This window comes from Histoplasma capsulatum (assembly GCF_000150115.1).
Source record: "Histoplasma capsulatum G186AR genomic scaffold supercont2.2, whole genome shotgun sequence".
Classification (NCBI taxonomy): Eukaryota; Fungi; Ascomycota; class Eurotiomycetes; order Onygenales; family Ajellomycetaceae; genus Histoplasma; species Histoplasma capsulatum.
The window spans coordinates 708,082-735,084 of record NW_025544802.1 but is presented as its reverse complement, the minus strand read 5'-3'; the positions used below and the strand labels follow the sequence as shown (position 1 = coordinate 735,084).

Below are 27,003 nucleotides of genomic sequence, written 5' to 3'. Positions count from 1 at the left end.
TCTCGAAAGCGTAGGCAGTTGTCATCGTCAATCGAGCATGCTGAGATGTCCGTTCTTGGGTATACGCCTGCGGGGAATCGAGGTGCTTTGCTTCGTACGGCTTCCGCGGCCTGTTGCCAGGATTCGTCCGCCTCTGCTGCTTGCTTCCATTGTTCTTCGAGCGAAGGTTCCTGAGCTCGGGACAGGTTAACGCGTACGCGGGAGCTATCTGATTGCCTGGGACTTTCTATAATCGCGGGGTCGATTAACCGATGTTCTCGGTGCTTCCACCTGTCATCTAGGTCGTCAGAGGGCATATCTTGTTCTCTGCGGGATAGGGCATCCGCAAGGGCGTTTTCTGCCCCTGGTCGGTAACGGATCGCGAACGAGAAACGGCTGAGGAACAGTGACCAGCGCATATGCCTCTCTGTGAGCTTGCGAGTGGTTGTAAAGTATTCTAAGTTCTTATGATCGGTGACGATCTCGAACTTCTCAACGCTCATGAGCTCGGATTCCCATTCTTCGAGGCATCGTATGATTGCCAGGAGCTCCTTGTCGTAAATCTCGTAGTTACATTCGGCGGGCGACATCTTCTTTGAGGTGAAGGCACAGGGTCGTAGAACACCTTCATTGTCATATTGCATCAGTGCTCCACCTACTACATAACCTGAAGCATCTGTCTCGAGAATCGTATGCTTATCTGGGTCGAACGACTGCAGCATCGGGGCGGTCGTGAACATATGCTTCAATTTCTTGAAAGCAGCGTCCGCTTCAGTGGTCCATTGGAATACAGCGTCCTTCCGTGTCAGGTCCGTTAGTGGTCGTACGATATCCGAGAAGTCCCTGATGAATCTTCGATAGAAGTTGGCGAATCCTAGGAAACTCCTAGTCCCTTTTACCGAGATAGGTGCCTCCCAGTTGAGGATTGCTTTCACCTTTTTAGGGTCCATTCGTACGCCTTTTTCAGCTTCAATGATGAATCCTAGATAGGTCGTAGACTTGGTCTCGAAGTCGCACTTGTCAATGTCCACTTGTAGTCCTGCTTCTCGTAAACGGTCAAGTACCTGTCGTACGTGCTTGCGGTGTTCAGCGAGCGATCCATCGGTGAAGATCAGGATGTCGTCCATGTACGCTGACGCGATCTCATCGAGCAGGTCTCGTAGGGCCCAGTTGATATATTTCTGAAACGTGCTGGGGGCGTTCGCTAGTCCAAAGGGGGTCACTGTCCATTCGTATAGTCCGTAGCGCGTACGAAAGGCGGTTAGCCATTCGTCACCTTCATTAATCCTTATCTTGTAGAAGGCCGCGGAGATGTCAAGCTTCGTAAACCATTTTGCTTTTCCTATCCGCTCGAGTGTCTCATTGATGAGCGGGAGAGGATATCGGTCCTTTCGCGTAATCTTGTTAAGTCCTCGGTAGTCGACACAGAATCGTAAGCCTCCTCCTGGTTTCTTCGCGAATAGTACGGGGGCTGCAGCGGGTGAATTGCTAACGCGGATGAAGCCCTTGTCCAGTAATCCATTGAGTGTTTTTCGTAAGACGAGGAGCTCATCGCGCGACATGCTGTAGAGAGGACCCCAGGGTGGTTGCGGGTCCCTGCCATCTTCCTTGATGAGCTCAATCGTATGATCTATGCCGCGTCCTCGGTGGGGGGGGAGCTCTTCGGCCGCCTTTTCATCGAACACGTCTGCGAAGTCCTTATACGATTCGGGGAGTTCCTTGCGGGGCTTCTTGGGGTCCTTAGGTTCTAGCTTTTCTAACGCTTTCTTGATATCCGCCATACTAGCAGCGAACACTTGGACGTTCTTCTTCTCGCGCGCTTGGCGGGTTAATAGCTTGAACGCTTCTGCCGATATCTGAGTGAGATCAGCAGTCCTATCAACATCCTTCTCATAGACGCGGTCGCTTCCTGGGAAAATAAGACAACGGTTGCGTGCGTCTAACAAGGTTCCAAATTCCGTAAGCCATGACAGGCCGAGCATTAAGTCGTACTCAAGGTCCTGCACTTCGTATGCGTAAACGTTCTTTTTCTCGTGCCCTCCTACATCGACATTAAATCTTACCATGTTGTAGGAGGCGGATCCTCTGGGGCCGTCGAATCCACTGAGCTTACGCGGTTCAGGGAAAGGGATACGCTGGAGCTTATGCTTTTCTACTAGCTGGGTATTTATAAGAGCGTAGTGAAGGAAACCACTGTCTACCATTGCGCGTACGTTGACTAGGCTATTTACAATGGCAGGGACCATGATTGCGTCCGCTTGCATCTTCTGCTCAAACCTCCAGCTAGCTTCTTGCTCCTTGAGCTCTCGTCCGCGTTTTAGGGCGAGAGCTCTTCTTTTCCCTGTCCTTGTTCATTCGTGGGCGTAGTTGTGTTCACTCGCGGCGTAGAGGCAGGAACTACTGCATTGGTGCACTGGCTTGCGAAGTGCCCTGGCTTGTTGCAACGAATGCAGACGCCTCGGGCGATTCGATCAGTAACTTCTCGTCCAGAGAGGCCAGGTATCTTTGGTCGTCCTGTGCTCACATGAGGGGTCCAATCCATGGCGTCCGCAGGGGCAGCTGGTGCAGTTGGCGCGTTAGTAGGCGTGTAGTTCTGCCTATAATTGTTACGTCTTCCTTGGACAGCATGGAAGCGTGCGAGGTTGTTGTCGAGTTGGCGTAAGTGGGTGCAGTAGTCATGGTAACGCGTGGGCATGAGGTGCGAGGTGCAGAGCTTGAGCAGTTCAAAGCTAATATGCTGGCTCAGGAGGTTGATCTTGACAGCATCGTCCCAGTCCTGACCTCCTGCTTCGCGTATCTTGCTGTCGAAGTCGGGTAGATAGTTCGCCAGTGGTGTGTTCCTCTGGCGGTTCCTGTTCAACCATTGCATCGCGCGCGCTTGGAGTGTAGGGTCCAAGAACAGGACATCTAGTTGGCGGAAGACTTCTTCAGGGGTGCACATCTCGTGCGCGCACGACTCGATCCAAGGTTGGAACTTGGCTAGAGCATCTCCTTCTAGCCGACTATGAACATAGCGAGCTTGCGAGAGCAGAGAGCCTATCACAGACCCATCTTCTTCAAGCTTGGCTTTCGCCTTCCATTTCCAGGCTAAGTAGGTCGAGAGTTCTCCCGCGAATTTGTCGAGGAGAGGGAGGCGTTCTCTTCTTTCGTACATAAGGGGTGTTGGTGCTTGCGTGGTTCTTGGTGTATTCGTATTCAGGTTATTCAGTTGTCGCTGGAGCTCCGCCATCTGCAGGGATTGCTGCTGGAGGAAGCTACAGAGTTCAGCGTTGTCTTCTGCGAGGTTTCGGTTTTCGCCCGCGGAAGGGTGTTCGTAGGGGTGTTCGTAATTCATCTCGTTTTCGTACGAGGCCATGGTTCTTGGTCCTGGTAACTTGGAGACCAGGAGGTTCAGTTCTTATTCTTTTTGGAGGAAATACTTCGTAGGCACTCTGGCCTCTTCACAGACACGCGGTTGTGGACTTCTAAGCACTCGGGCTTCTTCGCAGCACTATCACAGTGGTGCGGCTTCGTAGGACTTGGGTAACTTATTCTTAAACTTTAACTTGGGCACCTAGGTGCGATCGTAAACACGGGGCACTCGGGCCGACACAGATGAATCGATTCGTAATGTGACGGGCGTGCCACCGATTAAGCAGATGTTACCGATGTTGCAGATTAAACCGTTCGTACCGCCTGCGCAGTTCGTACGATCCGTTCCAACGGCAATATCAACGGACTTGACACTATCCTGGTAACAGTTTACGAATCGATTAAGGAAAGAAAGAGAAAGAAGATCAGAAGAAGGGGTCGTACGAGGGGGTTCTTATAGAAGGAGGATCGGGACGGAAGAATATCGGGGGTCGCGCTGCAGTGGAGCGCGGAGCGGAAGAATGTTAGGGGTTACGCGGAGGAATCGTTAGAGACTACGCGAGCGCGGAGCGGGATCGCGAGGAGAGGGGCGTTTCGTAGGTACGCGAGAGCACGTGAGAGGGCGAACGGGCGATAGGGGGTTGGTTGCGTAAGTTAACTACTAACGGGTGCTAACCCGTCACAGTTGAGCCTCTTCTTTATACAGCAGCTGACTTTCTTATAAATTATTATATACTACTGAGAGAGTAATTCAGATAAGAAATACAGTTGACTGATCTGTTTATAATTGAGCTGTTAAATAAGAAATTAATACTCTGCTGATCTCTTATTCAGATTATAAATAATAATAAAATAAATTAGAACAACAGATTTGAATATTCAACTATTATATAGTATAAAAATTATATTCTTTATTTAATATTATAGATTGTATTTTATCTGTTCTATAGATGAAATATTGTATAAAAGTCTCTGTCTCAGTTCCACTACTATCAGCTCTGATACAATATTCACTTATTCAAGAGTAAAGATTTATACAAGCAGATTTTCTATAGAACTCATCTTAAATAAATAAATAAACTCTTTATATATACAGATATATCAGAGATAATAAAGAAGACTTATACTGAATGATTCACAGATATATAGAAGACAAAGTTTAATGAGATAAATGAGAGCAGTATTCACAGAGCTGAGTGATGAAATAATAACTCTTTGATCAGCTGCTATTTCAGTCAGATCAATTAAGAGTTCATACAGAGAATTACAGAATTCAATTCTAGCTTATTAAATAATTACTATCTTTCACAAGCTACAGTCACTTTATCAGAGCTGTTGAAGAAATTTCTCTGATTATAAGTGAATAAATAATTTATCTGATTTTATTCTGAGAATAGATTCTTTTATATTACTTCTTCTGAGATCTCTGATGTGAGTCTGAAGCTGTTTGATAGTAAAAGTTTATTTGACTCAGATAATCTTACAGCTCAGAGGTTTTTACAGCTGTTAGATTATCTTTATATAATAATACTACAGAACTCTGCTCTTTTTCAGAGAGAATTTTCAATTTATTCACTGTAAATCAATTCAGTATTTCAGTATACAGAGTATGAGCAGTTTATAGATACTGTATAGACTGCAGAATCAGTTCTTATTTTTTCACAGAAGATGATACTTCAACAGTCAGTGTCACAGATTTTCAAAAGTCTGAGCACTGTACAGAGACAGATCAATATAATGATAGATCAGATAAAAATCAGAAATATATAAATAAAGAAGAAAATTGATAGAATTCAGTGTGGAATTGATATAATAACAACTGAATTCTGAATCTTTCAGTCTATCTCTGTTTCTATCTGTGTACAGAAAGATATTATTAAAATTTTCTTCATTTCTGTATCTGTATTTTCATTCTTCTCTTTATCAACTGCTGCTGCTGCTGTCACCACTTCTGCTACAGCATTATCAACTGAGAATGATATTTGAATATATCAACTCTCTCATACAATTCAATCAATCAATAATCTCTGAAAGAAATGAAAACAGAGATTGAATAGACAGTTCTCTGTGCAGTATCTGAAGTCATTATATAGATCTAGCTGAAGAAAGAAGAATAGTAAGTATATATTCTTTTTTCAGTGAAAGATGATCATTGATGAGATACTCAGTCACTATTATACAATGAAATCAAAATCTATTCTAGAGATTGTGGAGAAGTTTGAGTTGATATACATACAATTAAGAATAAATCTGAACAAGCTCTCTGTTTTTCTCAGAAGAGTAAGAAGATAATCTATATATATTAACTATATTATATTATATATCTTTTAATTTTGAGTATTTATTTATTTATACACACAGACTGTCTCAGCAGAATTCACAAGAATGAGTATTCTCTTTTTCTCTTTTTCCTCTTTCATACACAAAACATTCTCACTTTTCTCTTTCATTTATAATGACAACAATAACAAATTGATTATAAAATCTCTTCTTTCTCTGTCTCTTCTCTCAACTTCTTTTCTCTTTCTCTCTTCAGCTTCTCTATCATCATTCACTAATATATATAACCTCTTTTATATCAGAATTTATCATTCTTTTATTGAAATTTATCAAGATTATTTATTTACTGTTCACTCTGTCTTTTTTTCACTCTGTATACTGTATGAAATATTTATTTCATCATATTAAAAAAGAAGAATACTGACAGAGACTTGTATATATAGTCAGAGAAGATTTTCAATTTTTTTTTTTCATAAAAAAGAAGATCAGCTTTCTTCTGCTCTTCAATAGTATTCTTTTTCTTTTCTTTCTCTATAAATAATATAAGTATTTCTCTGCTTCTCTACTGTACAGTATAGAAAGCTGATTATAATATAAAAGCTTTTATTCTGTATAATTCTATCATTATTCAGTGAAATCTGACTTAGATTGAGTTGATTGATTTATATCATTCAGCTGCTGAATATTAAAATAAGTGACAGAAATGATCAGAATATAACACAATATATATCAGCAATTCTCAGCTGAGTATATTTTGTTATAATCTTCAATTCTGTGCTCTGCTTGCTGTCTCTGACTTTAATATATTATACATCTATACATATATCAGAGCTGATCAAGTATTGTCTCATTATTCATTGTACATCAATATCATTCTGATTCAATTTTATAATAGAACTCTTATCACAGACTGTATGCAGTATCATATATTCTCTGAACTTAAACTATTCTCATTATGCTACTATATATACAGTTACTTTGAAGAAGTATATATCAACTGTAAATAATATAATCATACAGTATACTGCTCTCTCCACAGCTCTGCAGATCAGTCTGATATATATAATAATTTTTATAATAGACAGCCATCACAGCTATAAATATCAGCAGTAGATAGTGTGAATCATAATACTCAGTCTAATATACAGAATAATCTCATTCTTATTGAATAGAGTATATATAAAACTTTTATTTTTCTGTTCTGTTCTATTCTGTTCTCTCTCTTTGATCTTCATTTCTTCATTATTATTATAGATGTATATATATTATTATTATAGAGTTAGATCTAGTTGTATAAGCTGTGTATGATACTCAGACAGTTGATTTATACTTCTATACAGTGTCTGAGATCAGTAGCTCTTTAATAGAGATGAAGTCAAGCAGATTATTTAGCTAGTGATTATATAACTTTCTGTGTACAAAATCACATGTATCTGAATTTAATAGTATTTCTCTTACTAAATACAAGTATTCTGTATGTATGAATATGAAATTGAACACATGCCAGCAATAATCAGATTATATGCAGTGATGTTGATGGCTGAATGACTGCACCTCTGCATATAATCTGGTTATTGTGAGGGTTGGGTTTGAACATGCTGTAACCCAACCCACCTATAACTGGTTTTCCCTGTCCTTCTTGTCGGTTATAGTTATTGCAGATAGGCGATCGATCGTACATGTATTTACATGTGTATATATTCGTTTTCCCTCCTTTTTTTTTGCCCTGCATAGTTGCCGTCTATTCTCCTCTGCAGAAGCTGATACGCATTTTTTTTCTTTTTTTTTTTTTTTTTTTTTTTCGGGTGTCTCTTTTGCGAAAAGGCGGTGGGGCAGCGAGGAAATTCCTCACCCTATTTTATAGCCCCGTTCTTACATATATACATTTACAAAGTAAGTCCAAATTTATACTACATGGCCTGGTCCGCAATTTTATCATTTCTCTATTTACTAGGGCTGATTTACACTCTCCCTCTCCCTCGCCTGCGTTTCCTGACCACCCCGCGTTCTGTATCCAATCATCTGCTTATCCCCACGATTCCCTCCTTGACCCGCTGGGCCATTCATGTACATGTAAATAACGCGAAGGGGAAAAAAAGGGGGCACAGGGAAAAAAAAAACGAATGGACAGGGCACGGAGATCAGAAATTTTGAAATACCAAAGTGTGCCATGGAATATGGAAAACCCAGAGGGAAACAAATAATAGCAAAAATGAAAGTCCACAGGAGCGCCATTGAAGTCGAAATTGCACAGAAATGAAAACATGAAATGGAAAAAAAGGAAAGAAAAAAGGCGATGGGGTTCCAAGGTACATAATTTGGAAGGACAGAATTCAGGAAATTTTCCTCTTTCGTTCACATTGCTACTGGACTGTTTGGGTGAATTCAAAGCTTTAATTAAACTTGGTTTCCATGGGCATTGAGCAAAGTCAGAATTGTTCGTGGATATTGAGTATCGTGGATAGCAAAACGACGTATGATCTTGCTTCGAGAGTCAATGTGAGTAGCAAAGGGAATCAGACGGATAGTGAAGGGAGTTTCCAGGGTATAATGAGGAAATTAAGAAAGCCAACAAAGAAAAAGAAAGGGGAGGTGGCTCTGGTGGGTATGGCCGGTCGGCGGGCGAAAACGGCTTCGTTAAGTCTAATTCATTCTAGTACCACTCAAATTCGCCCTGGCCTTTATGGAACACATATCTACAAACGACGAAAGCGAGACATAAATCAGTTATACCGTATGTTGAAAATTTACAGACTTGAAAGCAGAGGAACAACTCACTCTTTACCACCAGAGGTAAGAATCCCATCCTTCAGTGTGCATTTCCATTTACTCTTGACGCGCTGGACTTTGTCATATGTGCAAAGCATAACTTGGCCAACCGCATCATCACCGTCGTTGGAGTCATCAAGCATGTCTTCCGAGTCGTCCAGATCGGAGTTGATGGCGTCTTCATCTGCCTCCTCCCGCCCCGTGTTTCCATTGTAGTTGTCCACTCCATCATACTGGGCTAGCGCGGATGATGTAGCAACACTACTATTCGAGGAAGTGGAGGGCATTGCGGGAGAAGTTGAAGACGAGGGGTCATTCATCATATGTGCCTTTCTTTTCGTTCCCTTGGCAATGCTTGGCTGTTCGTTCAGGGGCACCAGTAGGCCACCAGCTTCCAACTGTAGGCCTCTGGATTCTACATACGAGCGGATAAAATGGTCGTCGCCGCCGCTGTTGTTCTTGTTGCATTTTTCAGCAGCTTCTCTTCTGCGCGCGACTTCTGCTTTCCATTCTTGTAATGAATCACTGGAACCATCGGTTTGGGAGTTGTTCACCTGGGGTCTCTGCTGGTGCTGAAGCTGCTGAAGCTGCTGAAGGGGCTGTTGCTGGGCTGGATTTTGATATTGCTGAGGCTGTTGTAGTGGTGGCTTTTGGTCCTGAGGAAACGGACCTGGCCTATTAGGAACCTTCTGGGCTCCTGGAAGTGAAAGAGCAGCAGCCTGGGACTGGGCCTGTAGCTGGTGTACCTGGTTCGCCGCAGCTGCTCCATACCTCTGATGTAACGCATTCGCAGCACGTTGCTGCGCGAGAGTTGATGGATTTACTGGGGGTTGACCTTGTATTGTGGGCTGGTAGCCCCCCTCTGTTTTGATACGTACATTGCCGGCTGATGGCTCAGGGGCACGAGTAGGGACTTGTGAAAATTGTTGCGATGGCGTTTGCTGGTGTGGCTGTGAAGGTTGCTGTGAAAATTGTGGTTGTTGTTGCGGTCGTGGCTGCGGCGGTGGTGTGGTGCCAGGGCCATTTGAGGGGACTGTAGTAGGGGGTGGTGGAATAGGGGCTGGGCCTTGGGCTTGCTGTGGTGGTGGGGGTTGTGGAACTTGCTGAGGGGGTGCTGGGGCGGGTTGGGGCGCTGGATCCCAGGGGAAATGGGCAACCCCAAGTGAAGACAGCTTCTTCCGCCATCCCTAAGTAAACAGCAACGGAATATCGAATTAGCAATTGAACAAATCAACGAGCAAGAACGTTCCACTGCGTTTCGCTCAAGAGCCAGGGGATGCTTAGTCATGCATGCCCACTGCCACTAAAAGCGGCACACCGCAATTTGCCGCAGCGTGACTGAGCCACGCGGGCCAAGGCTGCCGCCAGCAGCCGGCGTTCATAAAAGCAGGCCTGGATTCCCTATAAGCAGCGCGGTTTCCCCTCGGTGCCACTCCGCGAGGAACATCCCCAGTGCCCAGGGTTCATCAACACCCGCGAAGAGAACACCTCGCATCCACCCACCGGTCTTCGGAAATGAAGGACATCATGGACTGACCTTCCGCAAATCTTCCAACGTCTGCTGGTCAACGCCGCCCTCCTCAAAGTCGATCTGGGATGAGTCGCAAACTTCCTGGATGACCTTATCGAACACAACGCCCTAGATTGCCAAACAGGAATGCAAAGGATACGTGAGTCTCACATGATGCTACTAGGGATGGGATGGATGAGGATGGAAGCTCATTTCTCTTTTTCTCTTTCTCTCTCTCCTACTTACCACCTGCTGGTTGGACATTTTTTGCGATAAGAGACGGAAGCGCGAGCGCACGACAGGGGATAAATACGGCCACAAGGATCAAATATCGCCGACTATGAAGAAAAGTCGCTTGAATTTCGGTTTGGCCTTTTTTGGGAGCAAGGGGCACTGCGCGCCAGAGAAATAACCAATTGCTCTGTTGATTTCGTGCTGGTTGGTTCAAATGATTTGATGTTTTGCTCACTTCCTCTGCGTGGCCGAACTGAACTCACTAAACCCACCCAAACACTCTTGTAAAATGGCAAAACAAGGAGGAGGGGGTGAAAGCCCAGTAAATGAATCTGATACGAATTCTATAGATCTGTTCTCTGGCGCTGTAGTGATAGATGCGGGCTCCTTGCTTCCGATAGCCAGCTGCTGGTCGGATGGTGAAGAAGAGAGAAATCCCATTTATAGTGGAAATTCTATCAGCACTCAGGCTGCTTAGTCATCCATCCTCATGGTGGTTAGGACCAATGCCGAACAAAAACTGGTTAATATTGGTTCTCGCTACTCGCCTCATCAACCGTTCCAAAAAACTAAATAATGTACTTCTCATTGACTCTTCCGTTTTTTATTTGTCCTTTTTATGGGCGGATTGGTGGTGAACCGCTTTGCTTCTGTATCGTGCTCAGTCTTATCCCTTGAAACTTCTAAACCGTCAAGCCACCCCAGAAAGAGCTATTAGTTCTCCATGATTTACACTCTACTACAAAAATAACTGACGCGAAACTTCGATCTTCACGAGAAAATAAACTTATTGATCGATCACCTCTAACTAAAATCGACACTGAACAGCAAAAGCAGAAGCAAAAGCAACAAAAAAACAAACGTACTACTATTATTATCGACAGGAAAGACAAGAAGCACACGCCGCTCAATATGACTACAATTGCGATCTTCATACTCACCTCAAATGGAGATTGGATGAACCAAAAGACAACGCTCTGACCATTGCAATGCCCAAAGAACGAACTTAACAAAGCGATGCCGAACACCAGTGAAATGCAGAGTCTCTCAAAAACCCGACATAACCTGATATTCATTCTGGGTTTACCGAATCGTCATTTGCTTGGCCATTTGGCTTCCCTTGGACCCAACGGCTCCCTCTCTTGAAGCAGCAGCCGTGGTGCCAGGCTTCCGCTCGAAAACTTTCCAGAATTTGAGACTCTCATCGGCAGCTAGAGAAAGAAAACATTAGCGAAGGGAGTAATTAACCGGAATGCTGCATTCCGTATATATATAAAACATACCAGCAGTAGCTAACATTTGCCCGTCGGGACTGAGACAGCTGTGGAGCACACGTGTTTCATGAGCGGGAATTTCCACATTACGAACGAGGGAAGGATAGCTCCAGATGCTCAGGGAGTTATCGGGAAACCCGCTGGAGCTCACAAGCTCACGGTAGTGGTTACTCCATCGAAGGCTCGTGACCTGGGAACCGGTGTCGATGCTGTTAGTGCGAGCGCCAGTGGTGGTGTTCCAGAAATGGATGTGGCGGTCATAGGATCCACCTCCTGTAGCAAGGAGGTTCAATTGCCACGGGCACCAGCTAAGAGCCTTCACAGCGGCGCGATGGTTGGTCTTGGTGAATTTGGGTGCGCTCAGAGATCTTGCGTCCCAGATGGAGACGAGGTTGTCATTTCCTCCGGTAGCAAGTTGGGCGCCATCGGACCGCCATTCGAGGCCACAGACTTCGGATGTGTGGGAGACAAGTTCAGCAGTCTTGTGTTGGGCGATACGAACATCATGGTTGAAAATAAGGCCACTTCGTGCCCCAGTGGATAGGGTGTGCTTGTTCCATCCCATGACACCAACACGGGTCTCATGGCCGAACATGCTCCTCAGCTTGGTGCCCTCCTCAACGTCCCAAATCTGGACTTCTCCTGTGCCGAGCCCGACACCCACATAAGCTCCATCACCACTCCATTTCACGCTGCTGACATAGGTATCGGGGGATGTTTCTAAAAGACAGTTGACGGAACCGGTCTCCGCCGACCAAACATACACGTTGCGCTCGAGACCGATTGCCACCTGGTTGCCCGAACTCCAATCTAGCAAATTAAGGTAGTAATCATCAACAAGGCCAGGGGCATCCAAAACACGCTCTGGAGCCGTTTGGACTCGTCGTCTGAATTGCGCAGATTGAGGGTTGGCTGGTTTGAGAGGGCGGTTGTACTGGGAGCGGAGGTCGATTGGTTTGGATGATTCTGGAGGAGGAGGTTTGAACGCAAGGATGCGAGTGTTGAGGGAGATGTCGCATGCGGAGGCAAGGGATGATTTGTATGCAACGGCATCTGGCGCAGGGCGAGAATAGGTAGTGTTGTCGTGGTCGTCCAGGCCCAGATTTTCCAAAGCACTTGCGATGTCGTCATCGTTTTCCCTGCTGCCAATATGAAACGCGCTAGCGGCATTTGCTAGCACTGCAGAGCCTTCGCTAGTCTTTGGCCGTTGGTGCTCGTCTGGCTTGGCAGTTCCCGCGGTCGCGAGACCCTCGCTGGCCGATCGATTCGGAATGAAGCGGTCGGCCGTATTATGTGGAAGACGAATAGTTGTCTTTGAAGTTCTTGAACGGAAAGAAGTCTCCTTTTTTTTAGTTGGCGTCTGACCGGTGGCTGGACCAGTTCCAGTCAACGTCCAATCAGAAACACCCAGTTCCAAATGTCGGGGAGATTTTCTAGTTTTGGCAATATTCGACTTTGGAGAATCTCGGTGGGTTCTTGACACCGTTCTCGAAATAGATCTGGCGAAATGGGAGGAGAGATTACCGCCATACACTGACTGAGTAGCCACATAAGTTGAATCGGATGATTGCCGCGGAGGGGTGAAGGGAGAGGAGTGGTTTGACACATTGGTGGCTATGCTAGTGGTTCTAGATCTGGGCGACGGTGTCAGAGGCATCCGCCCACCAGCGGTCTTGGAGGAGAACAGTCCATGGTGACTCTTCAGAGGGGTTGAGACGGTGGCAGTAGCCATTTTATGCTGAGAATTCCAGTATACTCAAGCTACTCCAAACCACAAACGAGTGCAGATGAGATATCAAAATTCAACACTCGAGGTGTTTCCCAGAATAGCTAGACGCTTTTTTGCAGAGAAGCAATGGTAGGAAGGCTCCAGTAAGGTATGGATATAACTACTTGAAATAGCTATACTCGACAAAGATAGATGGGTTGAATGCGTGAACACAGAGCATACACGAGTAGAGAATATACAGATGTAAGCGGATACAGAGAGATATAGGAGGAGGGAAATGATTCTATGGAGAATAGAGATGCAGAGAAGATGGAGGAAAAGAAGCAGAGGAGGCAGTCGATTCCCGCTGGGATTAAATATTTACATCGATTAGCGTCCTTTGATCGCTACGGCAACCGGTGCTGAGATAAGCCATGTCCGCATCGGATCTAGCGCGCCTCACCAAGCCTCTAGTCAAAGTTTGCGCCAAGACTTTCGCTGCCGGGATAACTGTCGCATCGGACCCAAAACATCGTCGACGTCAAGCCTCATGAAACAAACGTTCTCAAAATACCATGGATGAGCATGTCACTGTTCAACGCCATGTTTCTACTGTAGCCGATGTGACCATCAAACTTCTCCCATACGGTTTTCTTGTTTAACCGGTTTTGTTACCTTTCTGTGCCTAATGGCACATGAACTTTCAACCCCAACAACTGCATCTGTTGCTGGTGGCTCATACCCAGTAGCCCAGGCTGCACAGTTAGGAGCCAGTAGCGGTAACAGCTGGGGCGGCTCTTCGACACTGGCTAATTCGAGCATGGCATCCACATCGTCATTATCGCCATCTGCGCTACAAACCAATAACAATTCCTATCTTATGCCCACTAGTCCCCCCAAAAGCCGCCGTGGGAGCAATGATGGCTATCGTCCCGCAGTCAAGAGGTCGACCGGAAACCCTCCTGCATGTCTCGTAAATGCGTCGGTCACATACTGTGGGAACAACCAAATATATGCTTTTGGGGGATTCGATCAGTATACTGATGAAGGTTAGGGAGAGTTGGCCTGCGTTGTGCAAGATTATTTTCAACCTGAAGTGGTGCTGATATGTTAACGAGTTGCCTACAGTTTACAACCATGTTCTCCGGTTAGATCTTACAACTCTTAGGTGGAATCTGGTTGATAATTACGGAGACATTCCAGGTGTCAGGATGGGTTGGTTTTTCGACTTTTTACTTGCTATACCCAAGCAATTACTAACATGAGAGATTACTTTAACTAGGACATACCGCCTCTCTTTATCAAGGAAATAAGCTGATAGTGTTTGGCGGTGAGAACGAACACCGCGAATACCTCTCCGACGTTGTTATACTGGATATTACCACTTCCACTTGGGCATCACCTGAAATACGTGGCCCAATTCCTCGTGGAAGAGCGCGACACGCCTCTGTGATTTACGAAGATAAACTCTTTGTGATTGGAGGAATAACGGGGGGAATAACCGGCGAGACTAATGTTATCCTGGACGATCTTTGTTATCTCGACTTGAAAACATGGACTTGGTCTCGTTGGTGGAGCTTCGTGGCTCGTTTTGATCACACTGCATGGATCTGGGGTGGTCGCCTGTGGGTTTTTGGGGGTCTCGGTTCAGATATGGAGCGTGGTACGGACCTGTGGTGGTTGGACTTGAAAGGCAGCCCGTCTCTCGGGATATCATCCTCACAAGGTACCGTCGAATCCCCAGGAACTCTTGTTAGGATGGCTCAGAGCCCTGGAGCCCAGTATAGTCCTCCTCCCGCCCTGCAAGGTCGCCCTGGCGGATATGCTGCCAACTCAGCCAGTGTGCAGGTTAGAACGTTGAGTCGTCGTAAGTTGCTCACAGCTCCTGGCGCGATTTCTTCTCTCAAGTTTCACTCCGGTCCTCACGTACCCACCACGCTGCTTTCCGGCACGCACTTCCATGTGTTTTCATCTGGTGTCCTTCTCGACATTGCCACACCTTCAGAAACAGTCCGACCCTGGGATTGCAATCTAGCTTCTCTGGAGCTTGACTCGTTAAAGTGGCATCGTCTGGCAGATGGGCCGGAAATTTTCAAATCCGGATACCGATGGCATTATTGTTGTCTAAATGAGGACGGCACCAGAGCGTGGCTTCTGGGATGTAGCCTGGAGGCTCCAAATGCCACTGGTGCTGGCGACGAAAATCGCCTAAACCAAGTACTCCCCATCAATCTCGAACGGTATGGCCTCCTTGGAAATCACCTTACTTTTGAAAATTCAGAGCAAGCCAGACTACTTTCATCAGAACGGCAAGAGGCGCCACGCTGCAGCGGGCTGGGAGCCGATTTGGTTGCGGTATTCGATCAGCCTCCTGAATCTGGGAGTGGAACGGATTTCATAATCACGGCAGACCGTGACGACGATCCACACCATACAGAACTTGGTGATTCGGAATCATCAGTGTCTTCTTCTCATGTCCAATCCACATATCTCCGTGACCCTCGAATCAGTATCCCGGCCCATCCACCGTTCACAGGATAATTTTTACAAGCTAGGAGGGCCGCACTTTCAAGCGTCTTTACTCTGGCTCAAATGGCATGAGTACCATACGAAAAAGAAGCATATACCTGAACCGTATTCTGTCGTTCGTGCTTTCCTTTACTATTTATACACGGACAGCATCGCTGGCCATCCGGAGTACTGTTCAGAGATCACCGAAGTGGCAGGGATGTTGGTAATGGCGAATCTCTACGACATGCCCAAACTCCGCTTGCTCTGTGTCAATAGACTCAGTCGGGAACTGGACGTCGACAATGCAGCCATCGTTTGGGAGCGTGCCGGACGGACGAATGAAGGATGGCTGAAGCGCCGCGCTGCATCATTTTGTCTCGCAAACTGGGGCCGTGTTGTTAGAACGGAGGGGTTCCGTACCTTAAGCAGGCAGAGTCTAATGGAGCTGTGCGAAGTGGTGGATATGGAGGGGCGCGTGGTACCGGGCCATGAACTTGAGCTTGTTGGTGAGTTGGATGGGTTTGGGTCAGGTGCAGATAGTAAGCAAATTCGTACTTCCACTGGTGGTGCATCTGGGCCGGGCATGGAGGACCTTGATGAGGGTGACGGAGATGAGGATGATGGCATGGAGTTGTCATGAGTTAATAAGAAAATACTTACGAAAAGTTTCACATATGGGATGCTCTTCTGGTGGTTATGATATAAGGGGGATTATCTTTTCGAATGTTTATGACTGCATGAATTGATGCGGCGTCTAATGGGTAACGAGCATGGTTTAATTGTTTCCACTTCGGCGATTTGTCATTTTTCATTTTCTTGTTCTTTATATTTTCCAAGGCACTACAGGTTGTGCTAGCATAGATTACAAGAGGATTATAGTTAGATATCGTATGTGGATTTAAAAAGGACCGTTACACATTATAGCCTCTGCTTCTCCCGTAGAGTTAAAAAGTGTCCAGCGTAGATTAAATCATCGGGACAGGGAACCAGGCCGTGTAGGTTGCTCTCGATATACTTATCCAGCCGTTACACCAGCATTCCCCTCAGATTCAATCATGCTCTTCTGGGTAGCGGAAACCAGGATCAGTGCCTCCACAAAGCCTACTTACTGGCTGTCGTTGCGATTGTGGGGTAAAATATGGTACAGCCAAAAGATGGACGAAGGAAAACATTGCTTTTCTTTGCTCCCCTTTTCTAATATCGCATTTCAGGTGCAAACGCGGAATATAATTGTCTTTCTCGCGAACTATTTATCCAGCTCGGACAAGTTAGTTTTGACGGTGTCAGATCCAAATCACAACGAGCTCTTCGTGGAGAAGCGGGACTTGGAATGGATAGTTGGTATTGTTGCTGCTTGAATGAGATATATACTTATCCGCTGCGCTGTTCATGGTATTGACCTCTCTTTGAGTCTGTTGCTGTTTTCTTCCTTTTGACGAGAGAGAGCCATATTTTCTTGTCTGGATATTATCCCATATATGGAATAGAAAAAGGAAAACGAAGCATTATTTCTCCCCATGGTATTTGAAGTATATCAATCATGAACTCGATGACTTCCAAACTCCACTTTGACTTCCTCTGGTGATTCACGACAGCCAGGTAGAGAAAGGATCCCAATTAACGAATCCCATTCCCGGCCCTGCAATGTAGTTGGTTAATAGTTAACACGTACTTCTCAACTCCTTTTGATTGTCATCATTAGCTATCAAATTGAAGGGGCTATTGAAGCTGATGGCTGTGGCCCTCGATCTGGAATATTTTCTGCAGTATCCGCGGAAAGACCGCTCGTGGTTCCTCTAGAAAGATAGCTTACTGCTCTTACAATAGGACAGCTGAGAACTTGCGCTCCTAGCATTTTGTAGAGAGCAAGTGTACCGATTCTCACTGTATACCCTGCTTATTTTGGGCTTACAGTTCCTCTCCTGATTTCCTTATCTTCCAAATTGACAAGACAAACGATATTCTAATACACTATATCGAGAATATGAGGATGGATATATAGGTCCCGAACTATTCCTCTGGGGGGGAAAGGGAATGACACTATTAATGAGAATGGACTACAACACTATGTCAAATTTGTCAACGATCTGCTTGCTGCCGGTATTACTCTCTCCAATGATAACATTGTTACACTGGGATCTCCCCAGTGAGCTGCACAAGAGGTTGCGTTTATAAAGATGAATTCGTAGATGATTTTGTCAACTATGCTCGTGTCGTCTCCAAGATGCTGAGTCCCAAGTTAAGCATTGGATTACTTTTCAATGAGCCGTGGTGCAGCTCGATTCTTGGGTATAATACCGGTTTATTTGCTCCAGGATGTTATCGTGACCGGTCCAAAAGTGTTGGGTTAGATAGTAGCCGCGATCCCTGGATTGTTGGCCATAACCTCCTTGTTGCTCATGGTGTTGCCGTGAAGATTTACAGAGAGGAGTTCAAGACCATTGGTGGTGGTGGGGAAATTGGCATTACCCTCAATGGTGAGTTTGACTTCTTCTATAGGACAGTTGTGAGTGGAAAACATTTGTCAGTATATCAAAACTGACATGACCAAATTTATCGGCGACTGGACTCTGCCCTGGGATCCCGGGGGCCTGGCCGACGTCGAAGCAGAGAGCCGAAAACTCGAATTTCCATCTCGTGGTTCGCAGATCCTATCTATTTTTGCGAGCACCCGGACAGCATTCTCAGGCAGTTAGGAAACCCCCTGCCAGCCTGGACAGAGGAAGATCGCGCCCTCGTCCAAAGCAGTAATGACTCCTACTGCATGAATCATTACTGCGTGCATTTCATTAAGAATAAGGCTGGTGAATCGGACCCTGATGATTTCCATGGGGACATAGAGACCTTGATGGAAGGAAGGAATGAAAGCGAAGTCAGATCGGAGATTCAGTCCGAATGGCTATGCCCGTGCCCGTTGGGTTTTAGGAAGTTGTTAAAGTGGCTGAGTGATCGATATGGTCGACCTAAGATCTAAGCCGCGGAAAATGGGACTAGTTTGAAAGGTGAGAATGAGTTGCCGTTGGAACAGTTCCAGGACGATGAGTTCCATTATTGAGTATCTCCGTGGGTATGTCGGGGCAATAGCTGATGCGTATACATACGTTGGATAATGTCGACGTGAGAGCATACCTGGCGTGGAGCTTGATGGAGTGTGTTTTGACAAATCTATGTTTTCATCTTGATTTGGTGTTATGTATTTAATTAATTGGATGGCTGACCTTTACATCTCTCTAATATAGCAACTTCGAGTGGTCAGAAGGCTACATTACTCGATTTGGATACCCGAAGAAGAGCGCCAAGTAGATTGGGAGGATTTTCGACAAGTATATCAATCAAGAAACTAGGGCTGATTGAGTTGGGATGACCCGAGGAATCCCGGAAACCCCGCTTAGGTGTGCCTCTCTGGCCGTTGTAACCCGGTGTTATATCTTTATATAAACGCGTAGAGAGAGGGAATGGGTAAGGCTGTAGACTCCTCTATTTAAGAGGCTGCTCCGAATTCATCGACAGAAATACAGAACAGCGTTGGATTATGACGATATAGAGCTAACGGGAAAGTGACTGAAAGAACCTGTTAGCACAAAGTCATAGCTCCCGTCGAACTACTAATTTGTCAAGAGTATCAAAGAATTTCATTATATTTCATTATTTGGGACGGAGAGAAACTGTGTACATACTTTACTTCGACAGTTACAAAATCAGCGCATCACGGAGCTGAATAATTATACATAAATAATTATTTTCTGTCACTAGTTTTTATATCTTTGCTCTCCCAGTATATGCTCCACACTTGGCCTTAAATCCATTGTTGGGTATCTGCATCGAATCCTATGATATCAAGCTCGATATTTAAGCTCTTTAGCATCATATCCATGGTAAAACTCTGTGTGAGGTAAAAGTCAGTGGGAAGTAGAAAAAAAATACAATTAATACAAGGCAAGAAGAAAATCACTCAAAGGGGCAAATGATCAAGCAAACCTCATCCTCATCGCTTTCCCCGTTTCTGCCTCTGTTTCCATTCTTGCTCGCACTCGTACCCTCGTGAACCTCGATCTCACCCTCGATCTCTGCCCTCCCTCTCTCAGCCTCCTCCACATCACTCCCAACATTTTGGTCATCGTAATCCCACCCCGCCCTCCTCTCCTGGGCCTTTCTCATATTCTCTCTCCAACCTTTAACGCCACCCATCCTTTTCACCCTCTCTTCTGCTCCAACAAACAGTTCCTCCGCCGCCTCACGGCTCACTCTCTTCCACTTGGCAATCAGAATTTCAAGCTCCGCATCTTGCCCGGATTCCTCGAGCTTTAGCGCCTGTGTAGCGAGATCAAGTTCCCTGCGTAGTTTTGTAAGGCGGGTGGTCAGGGCAGAGTGCTGCTTCTGGAGAGTGACGAGTTCAGGAGATGCGCTTGGTGATGGTGTCAACGATGTGGTGGAAGCGCTGGCAGGTGGCGCGGTTGGTGGGATTGTGGTGGGTCTTTTAATCGGGGTGCACGGGATGTTAATGATGCTCTGTGTTGTTTGTGTGTTGCTGGGGGTAGTTGTGTGAGCAGCAGCGGCTTTAATCGGCGCTTCTAGTTTTATTAAGCTGTCTGGTTTCTCTACACCGTATTCTGCAGATGTGTTTTGGACTTGTTTGCGGAGCGGAGATTTGAATGGCTTGGAAAGCGTGGATGTTGCTTGGTCAAGCCGACGGCGTTTGGCTGCTTGGAATGACATAGTGTTTTCAAACCGGGCTTCGACTCAATAGTTCGCATATACTAATTCTGATACCACTAGTTAAGGTTTCAGAATCATATGCTGAATGTTGCTACTGCGTAAACATCACAATTCAACGTTGACTTGAAGTTACATGAATGCGCGGGCTTCACACTGGTGACTGATAAGATAAGGAACCTGTCCCATGGGCTCATTAGCCTCATCACATGATATTGAACTCTATTTTAAACCCCCCTAACTGATTGTACTTGATTGGCTTCACCAATATAGGCTACTAATTCCAGCAAATTGATGTGCTGGGACCAATGAATGCTCTTAAGCTGGTGGGAGCAATGGGATGAATGGAGTCAATCATTCAACCAGGTTGGATGCTCAAAAGAATACTGGGATGTGTGGCCTCCAATTGATGAAGCATTTGAGGAAGGCGTGCAGAAGTGCTAATCAGTGGGAATGGAGAGTAGATGAGTTTGACAGGGAGGAAATGACCTCTTTTAGAATTGATGTGTCAAATGATGGCATTATATCCAGATGAGCGACCAACAGCCGAAGCGGTCCTAAAGTCAGAGCGGATGGTCAATTGTGATATTGCTTCCCGGCTTGGGGGAGGGGAAACTGTTTTTTATTCCATTTTAAGCCTAGTGCATAAATGAGTATTGTGACCACACCAGTCAACACCCTGTCACCTGTATACGCCGTGCAGATGCAGTTCATCTGCAACATAAAATGACTTCTTACCCCTCTCCTTTTCAATCAACATGGCCCCACGTCAAGAAGTATCAGACGTCAAACGTCAAGCGAAGCCAAACATCAGAAAGATAGCACAAGGTGAGCCACCCATGCTATGGCCAGCCGCCTTTAACTGACCATTCGTTGATAGGGAAGCAGCCTCGAAGCGTTGAGAAAAACCAACCACGGAGACCTGTCCGCCGAAGCGCACGCCTGGATCAGAAATCTCTGTCTTGGGGCGGAAACGCGCAACAAAACCACCCTTATTCCTCTCCAAGTGGTGACACACTCAGGAAGAAGGTATTTTCCTTTACTCCTACTACTCTGCGAAACTAACTGAAAGCCAAACCACAGCAAAATCCGTCTTCCTCTCTGCAAACTAAAGGCCTAAAGCGGAAGAGACTCCAAGAAACGGAAGTCTCGTTCTGCATTCCAGCCAACCAATTTCAAAAGCGACCTCGAATATCTACCGCTGGACACACACTGGACCAGAAGGCCGCACGCGGCGTCTACGAGAACAACATTAATCCTATCCATTGGTGGACGCAGAGCGGATTCTGGCCCAACGAATACTTCCATGAAGGGTACAACATGAGCCATCTTCTTCCACGAAAGAAATCGACATCTTCTCTTCGCCGCAAACAGTCGGAATCTAGTTCTGTCGCCACCTCTACCACACCCAGCGATCAAAAGTCAAGGGAAGAAAAGAATGCTCAATACAAGAACCCGCGCTATGAAGTCCTGCTTCAAACTAAAGGTATCTTTATGAGGAAATCGGAGCTAGGTATAACCAATGGAAGCAAAGATCTTTGTCAACGCTTACTCGAGCTAGAGCAAACAATCCCTAAAGATTCACTATTTGAAGCTGGTGTATTTGATAAGCTTTGTGAAATGATACAGAATCGAAATGAAGCCAAGGTTATTCAAGACGTTTCTCGGTTGATTGTCCCTTCAGCACAAACTCTAGCCATATACGGCGCGAGACATCTCAAGGTCTTGGTTGAAAGTGTCAATGAAGGCTGGGATAACTCAGTTCCCATAACAAAACCGCGTCCGCAACCTGATTATTCTGTGGGCTTTGGACGTGAGGCATTCACAGATGAACAGTTGCGGAGGCTTCAGCCTTTTGTCGGCAATCTGACAGACACATCATACTTTATGGCGACATTCTATCTGTACTTCCCATTCCTAACTTGTGAGGTTAAGTGTGGTGCAGCAGCACTTGATATTGCAGATCGGCAGAATTCCCACAGCACCGCCATTGCAGTGAGAGCTATCATTGAGCTATTTAAGCTTGTGAAGTGTGAACAGGAGGTTAATCGAGAGATCCTTGCTTTCTCAATCTCACATGATCACACAGCAGTAAGGATCTACGGCCACTATGCTATTCTTGAAGAAGAGAAGATAAATATCTACCGCCACCCAATCCACAAGTTTGATTTTACGGCTTTGGATGGCAAAGAGAAATGGACGGCGTACAAGTTCACAAGGAATATCTATGATATATGGATGCCAACTCATTTAAAAAAGATATGCTCAGCGATTGATCAGATACCCCCTGATGTGGATTTTGACATCTCACAGTCGGAACTTCAATATTCCCAACAATCCAACGCCGAATCAGCGCTTGCACTCGACAATGAGGACAGCGAGCCGAGCCAGCTGGGCTATATTGACTCAGCAGGTGTTACACCGACCACCTCCTTCGCTGAACAAACACAAGTATTCAAAAAGCCAAGGAAGAAGCAATAGCACCAAGATCTTCACTTACCCTTTTCCATAGCCTTGGGTCATCTCCATCTGAGTCTTCCTCGCCTCGCCCCTGTGCAGCTGTCATCCTCCGTTTGTATCAAGTTCCTCGCTAAGAAGGTTGTTGGCACTGCCCTGAAAGATGGTGCTACTGCAATGCTCTCTGCGGCGACCAAGACAAGTCATTGAGATCTGACTTTGCCGCCTCCAAGGTCGGCGATGTTCTCAAAAAATCGGTTGTAGGCTGGACCGATCCTTCTCCAGCTGATACTGAGCCAACATACATAGTAACATGGGTTATAACGCCACCCAGAAAAACCCCTCAGATAATCTTTAGTTAACTAGTAAATATAATACGGAGCATGTAACTACACAGAACTAGAAGAATAATAACATGAAATGATATGACGAAGACTAACTCAGGGTCTCCGCCCTTTGTATTTTTCATTTTTTTCATTTTTTTCTCTCTCTTAATTCCTTTCTCCCTCCTCCTTTTTTTATTTTTATTTTATTCTACTTTTTTGGAATTTTTTTTCTTCAAGTTCGTTTACTACTACATCCTCAAGAATATGGAATGAACGACGCTTGAGTCGCCGGAGTATCCATGGAATTTATATAAATTGATTACATAAAGGACATCTAACTACGAAGGACCGCTGGCTGTTTCGCTTGAGTCCTGCAGCTAATGACCAACCCCGCCAGCAACCCAGGCCGCGAAATCAGGATCGCCAGGTCCGGGGAAGAGACCTCTATCCTGTTCCCTTTGCGGGTCAGCAGCGGCGTCGCCAGGAGCCGCGGGATTATCAATGGGCCGTCCCGCGTCATTTCCAACTCTAGCCCCATCACGCACAGCATTGCCATCTCTCTGGCCAACGCCTCGAAGCCCTCGTCGCTGTCGCACATACACGAGAACGATTAAAGTAGCTGCCAGTGCGAGGATTACAAGGCTATCAAAAATATCATCATCGATATCCATATCGAACTCGTCATAGTAGGTACTGTCATGATTACGTCTGGTAGGCTCTCCCCTGTCATCCGTTGCGGCGCCGTCTTCAGAAAGGATACCATCTGGTGCATCGGGATCGGATGGGTGTTTTGATTTGTGTTGGTTGAACTCTTTATCATCCTCTTCGTTGTAAGTGTTGAAAGCTTTAATCCATTCCTTCAATGATCGGTGGAGTTTTGCGTCTAGAGGGAGAAGTAGTTTCGTTAGCGGAGACCGAGCAAAGAATTTTCCTGGAAACAAACACAGAGGGTGAATATCGATAAACTACAACTGACCTGGCTCTGGTCGGATTGGATTAGCTTTTCCCCGCGTAATTCGATTCCAGAAACTCCTTATCCGTAACTTGATCAGGCTAAGCTTGACTGGCAAATAAGCTTCATCGTTCGTTTCAAGGGCTAGATCGTAGAATCTCTTCGCCATATGGAAATCCTGCTCAGTAGCATAACCGTTCTCATGCATCCAGCCTAGATTCCACAGCGCCTGGGCACTGTGATAGCCCTCCGCAGCCGAATGGTAACAGGTAAAGGCATTTTCAACCTCGCGCGGCGTTCCATAGCCGTGGAAATAATAATCACCCATTTTCACAAGGGAATCCAGGTTTGACTGCCTTGCGGAACGAGTCCAGTATATAAGCGCCAAAGCAGCATTTCGGAGTACAGATGGCCGGCGATTCTGGGGTCGGCGCATAATATAATCAAGTGGCAGAACCGATCGCTGCTCATCCAGCAAGAAGGCCACATTTGTCTGGGCACTCTCGTACCCCTGTTCTGCAGCCATCATCGATGCAACCAATGCGGTTTCTTTATCGTCATTTTCGTAAGCCGTATTCGCCTCGTGGAACGAGGAATGGATGACCTCTGCCTCTTCAGCCACCATTTTGTAGTACGCTGTCGCCATACCACAGTGGCGATCTTTTCCTATCCCTTGGTCAGCGATTTCAGCAAGATAATAGAATGCTTCAATCCAACGGTATCGAGCAGCTAGCTCAAAGTATCGAGTTGCGGTGGCTACATCGCCTTGGTCAAGGAATAACGCCCCGAGTTTGGTTTCAGAAGCCGGAAAGTCTTGCTCCGCCGCAGCCTTGAAATAAGACGCTGCTTTCATAACGTCTTGAGGTACGCCATATCCATCCAAATACATTATGCCTATGTAGTGCTGGCACATCGGATCTCCAAGCGCCCTGCCTCGCTGGAACCAAGTAATCGCCTTCGCGAAATGTTGATCAACCCCTTCCCCACGCAAGAACATGAGTCCAATATGTGCGGCCGCCTTAGCAGCGGTCTTTTCAATTCCCACGGGGTAGTTGGAGACAATTTTGCCGTCGTTTGTCCAGAATCTCTTGGCAACCAAGCCGAAATATTTCATGGCTTTCCTCATATTTCTTTTCAAGTTTCTTGAGCCATCATAATGCATCTTCCCCAACGTAAAAGTGGCCTTCACGTCACCCTTTTTCGATAAGAGATCCAAATATTCCAACACATCTTCAAGGTTTGAATCAGAACCTGAATGGTGGGACTCCTTATTTGCATTTGGACCGGAGCTCGAGACGCTTGCGCCCTCGCCGTACACACCACCTTCATCATCAGGCCAGCGATATGACTCTCTAGCCAGAATTTGGCCGCCGGGTGGGCCTGATCTATAATAAGTCATTGCTTGGTCGGCTACTTGTTTATAGTAATACGCCGCTTGGTCACAATTGCGAGGTGTTCCGATACCTAGATACCGGCGAAACGCGACAGTCATTTGAGATCTTATGTTACCTCCCATAGCCGCAAACGTATGATATAACAACGCTTTGCCTTGATGTCGTTCAACCGCCCCCCCTATCCCTGTCGCATACATAAACCCAACCATGTACTGCGCAGTGCTATTGCCTTCCAGCGTGGCAAGTGATTTATACAACTCAAATGCCTTGGGGTAATTTCGTGGATGCGTAAAATTCCCGTAAAAGTTCATTTCTGCTAGAAGAAACAATGCGTCCGGGTTGTCTTGGCTCGCGGCTTCTTGAAGCAGTGACACCGCCTGCTTAAGCTGAGGGGATAGTTTATCCGCGCGTTGTGTGTTGACGTTTATGGATGGACTATTCATGAATAATAAATAAAATGCCTCCTTCGCATAGTATATTGCATGTCCAAGGAAACCCGAAGGCCGATCACGTCTTTTGACAGGTATTTTCAGAGTATGGAGAATATCCCGCGCTGAATCAACAGCTTGCTGGCCTAAAATGAAAGTATACAGAAAAAATGTCATTAACTCGTTCAGCTTCTGTCACAGTATCGCGCATCCTCCGCAAATACAAACTCACCCCTGGCTTCAGCATTTCTCTTCTTCTGATCAGGCCTTAGCCCAAGCCCATGTGGAAGTGTGGTTTCTGGAGTCGGAGAGGTAGGACTAATATCTGTAGTCACTCGGGCTCCTGCACGCTCATCCTGAGCATGTATGGCCAATACCTGTAGTAATACTAAGAAGACATATCAGCGTCATAATTTGCGACAAAAGAATATGTGGGGGAAGGAGGCGGAGGGGGACTAACGAAGTGCTGTTGGCAGTAAATGCCACCTCCAAGGTCGCTTCATCATGCCTGCAGTCACGAAGGAATGAGTTTAAGGTTGCGTGCGTATCATTGCGACTCACACCGCCGGCTAAATGAAATCAGCTGTGATCGTGAGAAAGCGAGAATGTATTCCAAAAGTTGTTATACTGACGACACAGCAAGCTCTGAACACAGCTTGGGAGATCCTTTGAGCCACATAAACTATAACTAGTGGTTAACTCAGACGACGGCGGAAGCTTTGATTGGCTCGCCCTGTTAGTCCCGACCTCAATATCAAAGTCATCGCAAATTCATTCTGTTTGATCTCCCCAAAACAACGTCTTTTCAGTTTGAAGGAACAATACACTATTATCTATCCAGTTTATATAATGCACACGATATTGGGATCGAGACTGGTCCCATCGCTGCCCAAGTGACAAAAGTCATTGATCTAAAACTAAATCCGGCAAACCGATTCGGGCGCTCATCCCTGAGGAAGAATAAGAATGCTCAATTTTCTAGAAATTGCTTGTTTAATACAAGATGTCGGATTGCCAATTAAAGCCTGATGCTATCCCTCCAGAAATCATCCCATCTGCCAAAATCTATGGATTTACAAGAGTTGGCAGGATAAATAATAACCACTTAGCGTTCATG

General features: G+C 45.8%; 7 protein-coding genes across 7 annotated transcripts; 3 read left to right on the top strand and 4 right to left on the bottom strand.

The window, feature by feature from the left end:
- Positions 1-8,384: 8,384 nt before the first annotated feature.
- HCBG_01462 (uncharacterized protein) lies at positions 8,385-10,153 on the bottom strand (the record flags this gene model as incomplete). Its single annotated transcript, XM_045428512.1, has 3 exons — positions 8,385-9,566; positions 9,917-9,991; positions 10,136-10,153. 3 exons carry the CDS (start codon positions 10,151-10,153, stop codon positions 8,385-8,387), a joined length of 1,275 nt encoding a protein of 424 aa, XP_045290298.1.
- Positions 10,154-10,895: 742 nt separating this feature from the next.
- On the bottom strand, positions 10,896-13,422 carry HCBG_01461 (WD domain-containing protein; the record flags this gene model as incomplete). Its single annotated transcript, XM_045428511.1, has 2 exons — positions 10,896-11,334; positions 11,407-13,422. 2 exons carry the CDS (start codon positions 13,127-13,129, stop codon positions 11,207-11,209), a joined length of 1,851 nt encoding a protein of 616 aa, XP_045290297.1.
- A 371-nt stretch (positions 13,423-13,793) lies between these two features.
- Positions 13,794-16,256, top strand: HCBG_01460 (kelch repeat protein; the record flags this gene model as incomplete). The annotated part of the gene is made up of 4 exons (XM_045428510.1): positions 13,794-14,154; positions 14,234-14,320; positions 14,388-15,614; positions 15,661-16,256. 4 exons carry the CDS (start codon positions 13,794-13,796, stop codon positions 16,254-16,256), a joined length of 2,271 nt encoding a protein of 756 aa, XP_045290296.1.
- Positions 16,257-17,156: 900 nt separating this feature from the next.
- Positions 17,157-18,590, top strand: HCBG_01459 (beta-glucosidase; the record flags this gene model as incomplete). Its single annotated transcript, XM_045428509.1, has 4 exons — positions 17,157-17,197; positions 17,619-17,762; positions 17,894-18,093; positions 18,265-18,590. 4 exons carry the CDS (start codon positions 17,157-17,159, stop codon positions 18,588-18,590), a joined length of 711 nt encoding a protein of 236 aa, XP_045290295.1.
- An 822-nt stretch (positions 18,591-19,412) lies between these two features.
- HCBG_01458 (uncharacterized protein) lies at positions 19,413-20,332 on the bottom strand (the record flags this gene model as incomplete). Its single annotated transcript, XM_045428508.1, has 2 exons — positions 19,413-19,499; positions 19,595-20,332. The coding sequence occupies 2 exons, from the start codon at positions 20,330-20,332 to the stop codon at positions 19,413-19,415; spliced, it is 825 nt and encodes a 274-aa protein (XP_045290294.1).
- Positions 20,333-21,087: 755 nt separating this feature from the next.
- Positions 21,088-22,810, top strand: HCBG_01457 (uncharacterized protein; the record flags this gene model as incomplete). Its single annotated transcript, XM_045428507.1, has 3 exons — positions 21,088-21,157; positions 21,210-21,358; positions 21,413-22,810. The coding sequence occupies 3 exons, from the start codon at positions 21,088-21,090 to the stop codon at positions 22,808-22,810; spliced, it is 1,617 nt and encodes a 538-aa protein (XP_045290293.1).
- A 679-nt stretch (positions 22,811-23,489) lies between these two features.
- Positions 23,490-26,495, bottom strand: HCBG_01456 (ubiquitin ligase complex subunit HRD3; the record flags this gene model as incomplete). The annotated part of the gene is made up of 4 exons (XM_045428506.1): positions 23,490-24,043; positions 24,089-26,032; positions 26,119-26,274; positions 26,347-26,495. The coding sequence occupies 4 exons, from the start codon at positions 26,387-26,389 to the stop codon at positions 23,490-23,492; spliced, it is 2,697 nt and encodes an 898-aa protein (XP_045290292.1).
- Between the last annotated feature and the right edge of the window lie 508 nt (positions 26,496-27,003).